The sequence below is a fragment of the Echiichthys vipera genome, assembly GCF_963691815.1.
Source record: "Echiichthys vipera genome assembly, chromosome: 21".
Taxonomy (NCBI): domain Eukaryota; kingdom Metazoa; phylum Chordata; class Actinopteri; order Perciformes; family Trachinidae; genus Echiichthys; species Echiichthys vipera.
The window spans coordinates 6,264,180-6,280,050 of NC_139846.1; the positions used below are offsets into that span (position 1 = coordinate 6,264,180).

Here is a 15,871-nt window from a genome sequence, read left to right on the forward strand (position 1 = left end):
CAAATGTTGACTCACGTTTCTCATATAATTTGCTCAGGGTCATTGGTAATGCAGGTCCTTGGCTGTCATTTAAAAAGGGTGGCACTGTTGTGATAACTTGGCGTGACTGCTGCCTGTCTAAGAAGCACATTGACATATTTTTTTCATCTAAAGTCTAAATCCAAAGGGTTCCACACCAGTCTCCACTGAAACAGGCTGTTATTTGTAAACTAGCATTAAACATAATCCACCTCATTATTAGTGGCCTGGCCCCGACCCCTTGACACACTAAAACAACAATGACATTTTGCGTTCTTTTCTGGACTAGTCAAGTCAAAAGGCTAGTCAAAAGTAGTGTCCTAGTTCCAAGTCTGTATGAACAATCCAAATCATTGGAAGTGTTCTTCCTTGACTTTTTTTATGTTTTAGGAACTTGTCGTGAACATGGAGGAGCCAAGTAGCCATGGCAGAGAATATAAGCCAGACTTACAACTTACCAAGGAGGAAAATTAACAAGCCAGACATTGCCAGGACAAATCCCATTGTTATCAATGGGCAGAGACCCAAATTGTCTCTGGATGCAACTGGATAGACTTAGAACCAATAACAGCAACAAAATGTGAGGTAGCGCTGACTGACGGAAACATGTAAACATGCAGAGATGAGATGTGATGGTCCAACATCAATATGCCTGTGGAAATGCTTGAATGGCGGTCCTCTGCTTTACTAAGCTGGGTTTATGCTAGCTGTCCGAGACGAGAGGGTGCGCAAGGCAAAAAGTATGTCATCACCTATTTTTCTCTGCACGTTGTGATTGCATCAAATCAGCCCCATATTGGATAAGTGGTTGTGATAGGCCTTGCCAGGGTTTGGCCAACTGGGAATCGATCTGATTGGGCTAATATGTGGCTGATTTAAAGAATAAATACTCCAACATTTTGCTTACGTTGGCAAGCCGTTGGTTATTTATATGACATGACTGAAGTTTGAACAATCATATCATGTTATTAACATGATATGATTGTTCAAACTTCAGTCTCAGTGTGAAATATAATATTTTTTGCTGGTCAGATTGTTTTATTAAGCTGTCAATAATGGACATTACTGCTGATTTTGGGTGCTTATGGCTCTGCATATCTTGTCCCACTTTGATAAAAAATAAAATAGATGAAAACAAACAGCAACGGTTCTGTCCCTTAGTTTTATTTCAAATAAACTTTGTAGTGATAATTATGTACTGTGCAATAATATCTATGATCGCGCAGTCAACGTGGTTAAAACCTCAAAAAAAAGGTACCTGTGATCTGAGAATATTTTGTCAGACAGCAGGTGTACAACTGTGTAATCACCAGAGCCTGGCAGAGCCGCTGAAGTCAGCAAAAACACTCTTGCCTCGTTTGCAAATTGAGCTTCTTCCTGTTCTCCCAGTGCAAGCTCTATCCTGAAGTACTCTGTTTGAGAAAGGCCTTATACCTAACTGTATAGACACTTAAACAAGATTCTGAAATTATTATTATATGTGTAGTTGTGACATCACACCGAGGGACATTTCAGAACAGCAAGGTCAAGTTCTGTAATCCCCCCCTACTATTTACATTGACAAAATAAGGACAATATAATTACTCCTATGTCACTGCATTGTTTTTACAATATCCATTAATGTGATGCTCATATTTTTCCGGCCCCTCATTTTGGATCATTTTCGTCAACCGGCCCCAATTCATAATGAATTGAACAGCCCTGATGTAGCCTATTTTAGTCAGTTCACTGATTGCTTGTTTGTGCATATTTTAGTGAAAGAAAACCTATTTTCTTCATTTTTTTCAAGATTTTATCATGTATAAGTGTATATATTCTTACCTAGAAGGCAAACAATTGTTAACCTTTTTGCCAAATAAATATATAAACGCGTAAATGTAGCAATGTGTCTCCTACTGTTTCAAAATCTCACTTCACTTTCATTTAAGATTGTTACAGTAATCCCTATTGCATGATTGCATGACATGTTCTTAAGAATATCTGATTAAAAAGGCTACAGGCTATAGATCTGATAAATGGTATTTTTAGAATCTAAAAGAAATAGAAAAAACAACCGAACCGAAAACCAGGACCTCAAAACCATGATATGAACTGAACAGTGGATTTTGTGAACCGTTCCACCCCTAGTGTTTTTTTGGGATGTTTTTTAACAAAGTCGACTCATCCTTTCAGTTGGAGGGTAGGCTCTGCTCTGATACCTGACTCTGACCTCACAGTGTCGTATCAGACACCATGCAGCACTCTCTTATTTTTTTTTTTTACAGTAAACAGGTTTGAATCCCTCATTTCAACATACTCCATGATCTCCAATGTGTTTGCGAAAGTCCTCCTTTCATTCAACTAGTTTACAAAATGTTAACCCCAAGTCTAAATTAAAACTGCGAGAGTTTGTGTACATCCTTTATGGCCTGTTTGTCTCAGTAATGCTCCATGCAGATATTCCATAATACTGAACAGCAAAGAACTGCATTTCCTTGCTCTGTGTACTAACAAACTGTAGAAACGAGGCAGAAGTTCATGTCCTCATCCGTAAGGATTTATAAGTTGCAATTTAATTGGAGGGAATTAGTGGACTTTTAGCTTCTAATATCCATCAAATTAATCTCAAACTCTGTGTTTCTCTTCCCCCTTCTCTGTCTCTCTGTCTCTTGCAGGAAATTCAGAATGGCTTCCAGGATTAACCTCTGCTCTTGGTAGAACTACCCAGAAGTTCATGTCCATTTGCACAGCATCTCACAGCCTGGGAGATTCCATAATGTAAATGCATCTTTTTTTTTCTTCATTAAACCTTTCAGCTTTGGGCCATGAACCTTAGAGGAACTACCAGGACCGCTATTTCCTTAGTTTGGATTTAGATTCCTCTGTTTGCTGCTGGGACTACTGCGCAGGTCTGCAGCGGTGGCAAGTTGTGGCGGCTGCGGCGGCGGCGGTGGGAGGACCTTACCACTTTGGAACACAGGGATAACTTTACAAAAGCACACGCCACCATGAGGATATCCGCCACCTCCTGTCTTTGTCCCTTTCTGGTCTGCCTCTGTTTCATCCAGAGGTGCTACGGGGCAAGCCACCATGTCCCCGCCAAAGTGCCCTCCAAGAACCAGACCAAACTGGCCAACGGGGAGACAGAGGTGCACCACAGGCCTAAGCGTGGCTGGATCTGGAACCAGTTCTTTGTTTTAGAAGAACACTTAGGACCAGATGCGCAGTATGTCGGAAAGGTAAGATTTGTTTTAATGAACTGTAAAAAAAGAAAGCTTTTGATCCAAGGGAACAGCTTACTTGGCATTTTCTTTTTCCGCTTGTTTATTGAGAAATGGGTTACAGCACGAGCAAGCTGTTCTCATGAGGTAGATTGCCACGTCGGCATTGTACATACTCTTTTTTTCATCTTCTGATGTGTAAATTCAGGCCTCATTTGTGAAGGTGTCACTTTTTCTGTCATTATGATGTTGGACTGAAATCCTGTCATGATACTGTCCAAAAAATGTTTTATTCAGTGTAATTAAGGAGTGCCTCTCAGCATGTCTGCCACTCAGGGAAGCCAGCTACGGAAGAGTAGATTAAGTTTGAAAGTGAGAATAGCCCTCTACATCAAGCTATCTTTGAGCTGAACTATCAGAATTGGTGTCTCTGTGGGAAATGAACCACCACAGTAAGAAATTGGACAGTAGTGCAATGGGCACAGAATAAGCCCGGGCGCCTCATAGTTTGAAAATTGTATGAATGCAATTTCAGAGTGACTGATGTCTCTTACAGAGGAAAAGATAGTAGTGGGCAGTCTTTCTGGCTGCACACAGTATGGTTTTAGCCTGGTTTGCTGGTGGTGATTTTTCTGTTAGCCCCACAATAAGCCACAGGGAGCTGGTTAAGTCCTCTCCTTGCAGATTGCCTGGCCTTATCTCCTGAAATGTTAAAATGTGTTTCTACGCTGCAGTGATCATTATTCTAGGCACTCAGGCACAGACTAATCCCCTCAACTGCACTCCGAGAGAAAGAGAATGAGAAAGGCAGAACGCTCCTCTGACTGCACATATGTCTGTATTTCAACAATGGTACCATTTGAAGGGAAAATGAAAGAAAAGAGAGTTGACATGCTTGATAAAAAGGGGGGAAAGGAGGAAAAACTACAGCAGTAAAGCAACTTCCTATCTTAAATGTCTGTTCATTGAATAAACCTGGGATTTTAATCCCAAATGTCCTTGGGAAGCCAGACAGAAATGTTATTTATTGGTGAAACATGTTTTTGCTAATATTATATGACACATGATTGAACCATGACCCCACAGTTCCAACAAACATTATCCCAGTATTTATGAGACATTGTGTGCCAAATACAGTATTTGATAATATCAAAAAAGATATTTGCAGCATATTTAAAGCATCACTTTGTTGATGCACAAAGACGTGGTTACTCATTTACACATTACATTTGTCCACTGGCTTTGGTTTATGAGCTAGTTTTTACTCTTACCTTAAGTGAGTGAGTGTGAGTGTGAGTGTGAGTGTGAGTGTGAGTGTGAGTGTGAGTGTGAGTGTGTGTCCCTTGTCGCTGATGAAAGCAAAACAAACATAAACAGCTAATCCTGGATGATAATAAAGCACTGAGAAGACACATAAACATTATTAAGGAATCAATTTGACATGCATGTTTAAAGAGATGAGGTCTCCAGATGGTTGGCACAAGAACACATTTAATTATGTGGGCTGGGACTTGTGTGCAGTGTCCTAATGTGGCCATGAGACCAAATGACCCTTAATTAGACGAAGACAGGAGAGGAGGAGGAGGAGGATTAATGTACTCAGCACATAGTGCACTGAATTGTGATTTTTTTTTTTCCTTCTTCCCTTCGTTTAAATACTTTAAAAACTCTGGACATTAGCAAGCAGCAAATGAGCAGATCCACTAGAAGAAATTGCCAACACAGTCTTTGTTGATAATTGCCTTTATCAAAAAATGTTTAGAAACGGACGTTTTATGAATATTGCTTAGAGAAATTGAATTCTAATTATTGCTTAGTCAACATAAAAAGCAGACGTGTGCTAAGATATCAAGGTCAAACATCACACAAGCATACTGTATGGCCTTGGCAGTTGGTAATGTTATGTGCACTTTTTACTACTCTCACATAAAGGACAACATAGAGTGACTTCTGGGAAGCGGCCAGTCCGTCAAGAACATTTTAATCCCCCTGAGGTGTCCCATAATCCCTAGTGACACCTTTCTGGGGGGTCTGATGCATTTGAGAAATGACAGCTTTGTGCATGAGTGAGACGCAAATGCTTGGTAGGGAACAGGGCTTGTCCAGATACGAGAAGGGAGACAACCCACTATCCCAATGGGAGGTGTGAATGTCTCCATGTAAATCAGCTCAGCATGGTGCTTTGAAGTAGTCATGCGGGTTACAGCCCGATTGTAATATTTAGAAGATGATGCAAATCCCCAAAGCAAGAATAAATATGAACGGCAGAAACCTGTCTGGTATAACTTAATTGGAGGACATGGTGGTGCAGCTGCAAGATGAAAAATAGAACCTTGGTACAGTAGGTATCTTTGAATGGAACCATCATCTGGTGTCTGTCTGCTGCTAAAATATACAGAAAATAATGTGAGATTTGACAAAACTGGTGCTTCAGCCTTGAAGCCCAGACTAGAAGGCATACCCCTTGGCTTATCCTGTGTTGATTTGCAGAGCAAAGTAGTAACCTCTCAGAAAAGGTGCCTAAATGTTTTATTCATACATCTAAAAATGGATTGTGCTTTGACAGAATCGGGCAACTGTCTTGTTGCATGTGAGGAAGCTAATAGCTCAACAGTGGGAAGAAGCAGAAGAAGAAAAAAATTGAGCAAGGTCTTTATTTAAATTGCTTTTCGCCCACTCTTTGCAAAGCAGGAAACAAGGGAATGGAATGTTTTCATGGTTAAACCACTAAAGTATTACATGCAATAACAAGGAAGATTTCACAGCTAATGTCACAATATTACGCACTGTTGGAAAGAGAAACATTCTGAAAATCACAGATATGTTATTTATAACACTGAGAAATCTGCATGACAATGAGGCATGCACCTATAAATGCATCTATGTATTTGTAGTAGGTCTAAAACTTAAGCTTTTTAAATATTGAGAGCTCTTTTAATGAACTGTTTTGAATACATTTTCTTTATAATATATATATGCGTGTGTGCGTGTGTGCGTGTGTGCGTGTGTGCGTGTGCGTGTGCGTGTGTGTGTGTGTGTGTGTGTGTGTGTGTGTGTGCGTGTTTGTGTGCGTGTGTGTGTGTGTGTGAGAGAAAATAATTGAATGGAAAAAAGCCCCTAGCAGTTTGCCTGAGCTCAAATCTATTCTTGATATTGCTTGTTTTGTCAGACCAAAACCCTGAAGATTATCCATTAGCAATCATTCCACAGTAAGTCATGTGTATACCACGTATTAAAAGCAGGGAGCGTCGTATAAGACAGTGAATGTCTGCTTAAGGGGGCAGCTTGATGTGGCTGATGGGTCCCAGTACACAGGACTTTCACCCAGGCAAGCAGGGTTCGTTTCGTGTTGATGTTCATGTCCCAGACATACTTCGCCAAACCACAACCTTTTTTCTAATCTCAACCAAGTCACGTATATATATATATACGTAACCCTAACAGTCACACAATGGTAGTTTTGGTGCCTAACCCTATCCAACACCAAAAGCAACCATTGCAGTCCACCAGTCTGTCGCCTTGCACTCGACTTCAGCTTGTCATTCCGTGAGATATAATACGAATTTTTGCAAGATATTATACGAACCTATTGATGAGAATATGTTGAGCAACGCCCCCAAGTGAGAGAAACTCTGAGAATTCTTTTTTTTTAGGAAGCTGTGAACAGTAAAATGTAAGGTAGCTTTGTTTGACAACAACCTCAAAGTAGGCAGCTCCCTATGGCTCCAACTGTTGTCATTGTGGCACTGCCTGGCCTTGCCCTGCTTTAAAGTGAGACATTATAACATGGGGTTTTATGTGGATTGACTTTCTTCTTTAAACAGTTAATAATAATTATTATTATTATTATAATTATTGGTCTGTGCATGTGCTATGAGATATTTATTGATTTTTCTCATCTGTTTTAAAGGCCATGTAGATTAAAAGTCTTTGATTTAAAAGGCTTGTCATTATCTGGCCAGGCATGGAAATATATCTGACTGAAATGAAGTGTCCTTGATATGGTCGCACTTTAGAGCAAAGAATGATACAAGAAATTAAGCTAACCCAGTGAATTATAGTTCCACTTTCATTGATTTAACTACTCAAGAAAATAACACAAGCCTATGCCTGCTGTCTGTGTAGGCATGCATAATACCCTAAGTGCATTCCCCTGTCCTCTGGCTGAAACCTTCAAACATATTAGCACCATTTAGACACTCGAGACTAAAGCCATTTGCCCTCACTCACTGCCAGAGCACCAAGCAGAAACGTCATGTTTTTTAAAGCTGATCTGCTGACTGTTTCATTTCTGCCTCATTCAAATATTAAATTTTAGCAGCAGTTAGAGGCAGAGCCATTAAATAACTGTCACGGTTGCTTCCGGGACTCTAATAATCTCATTACTGTACATCAAGAAGTCAACCATCCTGCTGGGAAGACAACGATTCATTCTGTTTCTCCCAGCAGATGTCAAAATAGAGGACAACTATAAGGGCGGATCTCGATGGTGTGCACCATGGGCACATCTTGATGTATGGTCATTAAGCAGGCGCTCCATCATTAGGGTTTACTGTGACTGTTACAAATCAATTGAAGAGAAGCGGGTGCTCAGAGGAGTTGATTGGGAGGGAGCGTGGTCAAAATGTAGTGATAATCAGACAATCAAGCACGCCCACATAAAAAGTGATTAAGTACTCTTGAGTGAAGCATAAGAGCTGAGATTTAATCAAAAATGAACCCACCCCCCTTCACTAATTGCAACTATGAAGCCAAAGCACTGATCATCAGTTAGGGCATGCAGCATTCTCACCAACCCCACCCCCCCTTGATGGAAAATGCTGCATACCCAGACTCCCACATTTACACTAACTCCAATTTATCAGCAAGGCCTGCTTTTCAAAATTAAAGTGATGGAGTTTTAATCAATTCTTTTGAACCAACACGAAGTTAAGGGTACTACTGTCTGTCCAGTGCCAGTCCGATTGTAAAATCACCAATCTCTGAATGCACTGGCTATTGGTCTGACGACGATTTAGCATCTGGGGGCAACGTCCAATATTTCGTGTTTTTCTGTGTTGCCAGTGGACTTCCTCTTCTGAGCATTGATTATCAGTTTAAGTTTGATGTTTGTTCTGCTTTGTACCTGATACAAAATTTAATCCTGGATTTCATTTACGTAATTGTCCCATCTTGTTTTTTATCATACTTATTCCTTTTCTTCCATGCACCAGAGAGATACGCTCCATGGTCACCTTCTTGTTCTCGTTTCACATAGTTCATAATAAGTGGACATAACAGCAGTAGGCATCACTCTTTTATACAAGCAGGGAAAACAAGGCTAGTAGGCACATACATTATTTGGATCTGTACACTGATTACGACATTCGACAATCATGCAATCCAACCAGACACATACATTATCAGGATCTGTACAATGGAAAGGACAAAGCTAATACAAAAGAGAAAACAAGTGTGGAATATAGATGAAGGTCAATCTGTGCAGCGACTCCTGTATCAGGACAGCACTCAGTAGAGCGTATCCTGCACTTGTGCTATGTAATTGTGAAGATTGTGTTACATGTTATGTATTCTTTTTCCCCCAAAAAGTTAATATTCTCCATGCTTAATTACAATTGCATAAGGAGATTACTGTAAGTAGTTGACTTGACTCTACCTGAAATGGGACATGAGTTATGTCTTATGTCTGAATGTTTGAATTGCAGCCACTTTGAGGCATAATGGCCAATTATGGCCATGTGGCCAGTCAGCTCTATATTTGTTCTGCAGAAAAATGGGCAGGTATTAATAATTGGCACGGTGGCTAGGTCTTAAGGAAGTCTGAAACCTGTTTTTGTGCATGTTGGTCGGCTGGACCAGGAGTGGAGCACTTCAGTCTACTTTTATCTAATATGGGTGAACAGGTTTATTGGTAGCTAGGCGTTAATTGTGATTTTTTTTTTTTGCTAATCCTTTCATAAATAGTTGTTTGTTGTATATAGATGGTTGCAAGGTAGCTCTGTTGTTGGATGAAATAGCTGCTGGATAATGTAAAGCAAATTAATCAGCCACTTTAAATTATTATTGTTTTAGGCATTTCCAGCAAAAAATGCAAAAGTCATAGATACAAGTTTATCATATACAAGGTTTTGAGGCTTTTATTGGTCATATGATAACCTGAATTCCTTTGAGTTTGGATAAATTACATATAAATGAATATAAATAATGGAAAAATTTCAATCGCCATTCTCGGCTATTTTCTGACATTTTGTAGCCAAAACAATGAACCAATGAACAATGTAATCAATGTAATCACCAGATCAATGAACAATTCAATCAAGACTCATTAGTCACAGAACAAGTTAATATGTAATATAACATCTCTTTGATTGGGATGATGCACCAAATCCATCAAACTATACATACTAAACATTGTGAATCTCTGACCAGTTTATTTAATTATTATTGTAATTAATCCAGATGATCATATAAACTAAAAGAAGAAAATATATGCAATGCACCAATGTATTAAGATATACAAATCATATTAAATGTAATGAATTAGATACAGCCCTACAATCTACGTATTATGTTATTAATGTAATGTAATAAAATGGAATCTGTGAATGAGGTCTGTTTTGTTATAGTTTATAACAAAAAATATCACAGTGTTATATACACATTGTTCAATCTATCAATCAAAAAACGAAATTAGTTGCTTATTTGGCTAATTGTGTTGGTGATGATTACGGCTTCGCTTTTTATTCCTCAGTGCAATTTTCACTCCATGCTCTAGTAACTCATAATTTGAGACGTTTAATTTTTCATCAACCCTGACAGAATACATGAGTGACCAAATAACTATAATCACAGGTTACAGCTCTAGTTTGATTATATTTGGGACCCATTAACATTTTATATTATTATTTTATCCAGTAATAATACATGAGTAAAAAAAAAACAACCTCTATGTAATGTTGCAGAAATACTGTTGTAGATATGTGCAAGGTTAGAGGATTACTTTCTTCCTCAAATTTCTACTCCAGTTAAATAACAGAAACACTTGATTTGGACAAAGCCAAAGGCAGACTGTTTGACTGTGAGCACCAATTAGCTCATGAATAGTTTTAGGCTGCTCTTGACATCGAGTACACAGAGCCCTAACAGTGGAAACAAGTAGCTTGTTGACAAAAGAAAGTGAGGATACACATTCTCTCTGGCTGCTCCTCTGGGCATATGATGAAATCATAAGTGAGGTTCTCATTGAGATTGAAATGTTTTCACCAGCAATTTTAGAGCCCCAAAATCTGATGATCTCTTTAAACTCCCCAGAAATGCATTGCCAGCCGCCAGCCACATGCCAGTCATCTATTCCACTAGTCTTTAATAAAGTCCCCTGTAGAGACAGAGTGATAAACACAATCCTTTTTTATGCCCTGTGGAGGAAGAGGATTCCTCTAAGTCTTTGTGGGAAGATGACAAAACAACAAGCTTGCAGAGGTCATAATTTACACCTTTCTCATGATGTCCCCCTGGACTCCACCGATCAGTGAGTGTAAGAGATTTCCATACATTTCCATTCATTATATACTGCATGGACTGGACATGGCTGCCATTTTCATTCCCCTTCTCTGCCACATTGCCACACCTAGAGCAAATATATGTTAAGCTCATAACAGGCTTGCTCTGCAGTGTAACAAAATTGACACTAATTATATGGAGGAGAGTTGTATGAATAAAATATCCCAACGCTGAAGTTGAAATGCAAGTAGCAGACTCCTATTGCAGAGAAATAGAGCCCTGCATTTGAAATCATGTGACAGAAATTTGACTCAAGCCCAGCCTTGTACACTCAGCTATGACTGAGGAGGGAAATATGTGAAATACAAACTGTCCCCTAAACAGCAGCGAGGGAGGTCTCTGTCCAGAGAAATTTGGACGCTCCAACTGTCTTTTGTGTTTCATGAAGCAGCAGGGGTGAAAGTAGTTTTTATTTCTTGCCGGTACTATCATATTGACCCATAGTCCGTGCGCAGTGCACAATAAAATACACTTCATTATTTATTATAGTCTACTTATCAAGCATTCATTAAAACTTCTTATCACTCTAGTACTTTTTATCCCACTAGTATCACTCTTTCATCCCCCTGTATCATTACAAATAAATTACAAACACATCATTTCAACAAGACAATCATTTTAAAAACATTTTTTGACAGTTGAAAACTATCTTGACTTTTCATCTTCCATGGCTATTGTTCTGCTAACTTTACCTGGTATGTTTGCTGTTTCATCATTGTTGCGGTCTTTTCTCTGTAACATTTCATACTTTTTTCTCTGCATTATTAATAACAAATAACCAAGTCCAGTTGCTTTTGACTGAAATTGCTTTGGGGATAACGATGACCTGGACAAATGAGAATATTCCCAGGCCCTCTGCATTATTACTTTTTATATTTTCCTCTTGTCCTCTCTTCCTTATCTTATCAAATAGATCTATTCGAATCATGATTTGAATATCCCTCTTAGCCTGCAAGGTGAACCACGAAAAGTCTTTTAGAAAAGGATTTCCGCCCCGCAGTCTGATATCTACACAACCTCTAGTTCCTAAAAAGAACGAGTCATGGTAAGCTACCAAAAAAAACTTTGTCGCTGAAATTTCAGTCGATTATGCGTTTATGTTTTATGCAGAACTAGTTTCTTCAGAGTGTAATAATATTTTGGCCGCGGGTGGTGGCACAGTTCGACACTTGATCATGCTACACCAGAAAGGCTGCTTTTTAATCAACAGAATGGTAAGATGGTGGCTGCAGTGGTTAGCTTCAACTTTACTGATGAAGAGGAAAACCCCCTAAAATAAACGGGCCAAATGGATTCTAAACAGTGCTGTATACATAGGTGAACTTTGTCATTTAGATTAATAAATGTGTGTTGTCACGCTGAAAGTGCATTTTTTTTTAACCAGTATATTTTACCTTCTGGTACGGCGCACCCTCTCCAGATCTCCAGCCAGTACCGGCTTACTTTCACCCCCGGTGAAGCAGTCAAGGACTGTTTAGTAAACATGGGAACGGTGTGCAGTTTACTTAAAGCCAGTGTGTATATCACTGTTAAACCAATCAGTATTGGTTGTTGTATGTTGTTTTCTTCTGGGCTTTAAGGCTGCATTTAACTGAAAAGTTTTGAATATATATCACTGTTCCAATACATTGTTAATGGGAATGCTTGATCAATGTGGTACTGACCCTTTTAAACTTTTTTTTCTGACCATAACCACCCATGTTATTGGGTGAAATCATGTTTGGAAATTGTAATTTAAATAATGGCGTAAATATTAAGATAGACAGTGTTAATGGAGCCCGCGTCAGGGAGATTGAGTCCTCCACCCTCCAGCTGTGTTCACAGCACAACTCAGCCTCCACGCTGGTCCTGCAGGCCAGTACTAACGATTTAAAGGACTGCCAGGCCGAGGTCCTCAAGCAGGACTTCAGGTCCATGGTGAACCGCCTGCTAGACACGCCTGATTATTTCCGGCCCACTTCCCCCGCCGCATTTTGGTGACGTCATGTACAGCCGCCTCCGCCAGCTGCACCTGTGACTAAAAGGATACTGCCTGGGGAAGAGTATTCCATTTTACGGCCTTTTTTAACAGACCCAGGCTTTTTAAACAAGACACCCTGCCCCCTAACCAGGAAGGGTCAAGACTTTTATCTGCAAACATTGACCTGACTATCGAGTCCTGCACCACCCCCACCTCCTGACAACAACCCAGTGTTGGGATCAGGATGCAGAGTCACAGTTTAACACACCTCTCTGCCCTTACCACAGACCACAGACGCACAGGAAGCAGAGTTGCAGGCTTACACACCTCTCCATGCTCCCTGTGGAGCACTTTCCAGCTCAGTATCCTATAAAATTGCTATGTGCCTCACGGTCATCTAAATTAATTAAACCACAAATTAACAGAAGAGGAGCTATACAGAAAAACTTGATACAAATCAACAAAAATCTGCGATAATGCAACAAAATCAGAAAATAAAATGTGGACTTTTAAACATCAGATCTCTGCCATCTAAAGCTGTATTAATAAATGATTTGATATCAGATAACCATATTGATATTCTCTGTCTGACTGAAACCTGGCTGTGTCATGAAGAATATATTAGCCTAAATGAATCCACTCCTCCCAATCATATTAATACTAATATTCCTCGAGGCAGTGGTCGAGGAGAAGGCGTTGCAGCTATTTATGACTCAGGCCTATTAATCAACCCTAAACTGTGCAGCCAATTATACTTGTTATTAGGGAAGCTCGATATTAGCTTTTCTGCCGATATCCGATATTCCGATATTGTCCAACCCTTAATTTCCGATACCGATATCACCCGATACCGATATATGCAGCCTTTTTACACCAAAATTCATCACATATCACCTATTATGGAATTAACACATTATGCCTAATTCTATCGTGATGCCCCACTGGATGCATACATAAATGCAACACGGCTTTTCAATTGTAAACACAGTCCGTACAAAATAAGTTATTGAAAAAAGTGCCATTCATTTATTTGTTTGTGTTTTTAGAGAGACTATTTTGCCTTAAACACACTACAGACAACATCACAACAAGGAAGATGCATAGCTTCAGTCCAGAGTAGTAAACAAACATAGTCCTCTTTTTCCAGACTGAGTAACGACTGAGCCGTAACTTGGCAAATAATACAATCAATAAATTAGCAGTTAAGCTCAACATAATAACCTGTATTGGATCTAACGGATACAGCACCAGAAATTACCTTCTCGACGTGACAGTAAACAATGCTGTGCATTTCGGGTAAGCACTGGTTAGCAACCTACGAGTGAAGCGTGTTGTTGTTGTTATACGTCATCAAGCACGCGCCTGTAAACGGCCCGTGTTGCATTCAGGTACACGCGGAAATGCTGAAGCCTACAGAACTAACATCGGTTGTAAAAACCCGATACCGATAATTCCCGATATTACATTTTTAACTCAATATCGGCCGATAATATCGGTGGGCCGATATTATCGGACATCCCTACTTGTTATAGTGTTCCGTGCTCCTGGTCCGTACTCTGATTTTCTATCTGAATTCTCAGAGTTTCTGTCAAATTTAGTCCTTAAATCTGATAAAGTAATCATTGTAGGATATTTTAATATTCAAGTGGAAGTTGATAATAATAGCCTTAGTATTGCGTTTATCTCTCTATTGGATTGGTTTTAGTCAGAGTGTACATAAACCTACTCACTGTTTTAATCACACCCTCGACCTTGTTTTGGCTTATGGTGTGGAAATCAATGACTTAATAGTCTTTCCCCAGAATCCTATTTTATCAGACCATTATTTAATAACTTTTGAATTCATATTACAGAACTACTCACCTCTGGGCAAAAGTTTCTACACTAGATGTTTATCTGATAGTGATCTAACTAAATTTAAAGAAGCGATTCCATCAGCATTTAAGTAAATGCCTTATCCTGATATTCAAGATTCCTGTACTAACGGTAGTGTAATGAAACAGAGGAAGTTAGCTCCGTGGTATAACTCACAAACCTGTCAATTAAAACAAGTATCGCGAAAATCTGAAAGTAATTTAGCAATTTAGCTCCACTAAATTGGAGGAATCTCACTTAGTTTGGCAAGAAAGTCTAAGAACATATAGGAAGGCCCTCCGTAATGCCAGAGCTGTCTATTACTCATCTTTAATAGAGGAGAATAAGAAGAATCCTAGATTTCTTTTCAGCACTGTAGCCAGGCTGACAGAGAGCCACAGCTCAATTGAGCCATGTATTCCTATAACCCTCAGTAGTAACGACTTCATAACCTTCTTTAATGACAAAATTATAACTATTAGAGACTAAATCAACTCACTTGGCACCAATTTTTCTTCAAACCCAGGTACCTTAGAAACAACTGTAAGAGCTGATATATATTCTTGGACTGCTTTTCTACAGTTGACCTTAACAAATTAACCTCTACTATTTACGCATCAAAGCCCTCTAATTGTCTCCTAGACTCTATTCCAACTAGGTTACTTAAAGAAGTGTTACCTATAGTTAGCACTCCTGTATTAGATATGATTAACATGTCTTTATCAGCAGGTTATGTACCACAGTCTTTTAAAGTAGCTGTAATTAAACCTCTTCTTAAAAACCCAAACTTGATCCTGAGGTACTAGCCAACTATAGACCTATATCTCACCTTCCTTTTCTCTCTAAGATCCTCGAGAAATTAGTCGCCAATCAGCTGTGTGACTTTTTACATAATAATGAGTTATTTGAGGACTTTCAGTCAGGATTTAGAACCAATCATAGACCTGAGACAGCACTGGTAAAAATTAGATGTTTGTTTGATTTATGCAATATAATTGCTGTTTTTAGCTGTCATTCAAAATGGAATGTTTTTTTGATAGAAACTATTGCTTCAGAAGTTTTCTAATGACTCAGCATAGTTGGCTGCATTGGAAAGGGGGATGAAAGTGAATACAGGACTGTTGTGGGCAACTTTGTCACTTGGAGTGAGCTGAATCATTAAGAGTACACAATGGATCAGGGGCGAAGTGGGACACAAAAATCCATCGGTTCTGCAACGACCCACCACCGGTCCACAACTGGCTCAACCGCCCCACTGAGGAGGAACTATGAAGAACTC

The 15,871-nt window shown here is 39.3% G+C and overlaps 1 protein-coding gene across 1 annotated transcript in view; it reads left to right on the forward strand.

Annotated features, from left to right (window-relative positions):
* Nucleotides 1–3,005: 3,005 nt before the first annotated feature.
* The window catches only part of LOC310963647 (cadherin-18), a gene marked incomplete at both ends in the record, with an annotated part of 90,939 nt that continues 78,073 nt past the window's right edge, over nucleotides 3,006–15,871 (forward strand). Inside the window, one exon of the mRNA XM_083936537.1 lies at nucleotides 3,006–3,236. Within this exon, the coding sequence (XP_083792663.1) occupies nucleotides 3,006–3,236 (231 nt within the window). The remainder of the gene's footprint in view (nucleotides 3,237–15,871) is intronic.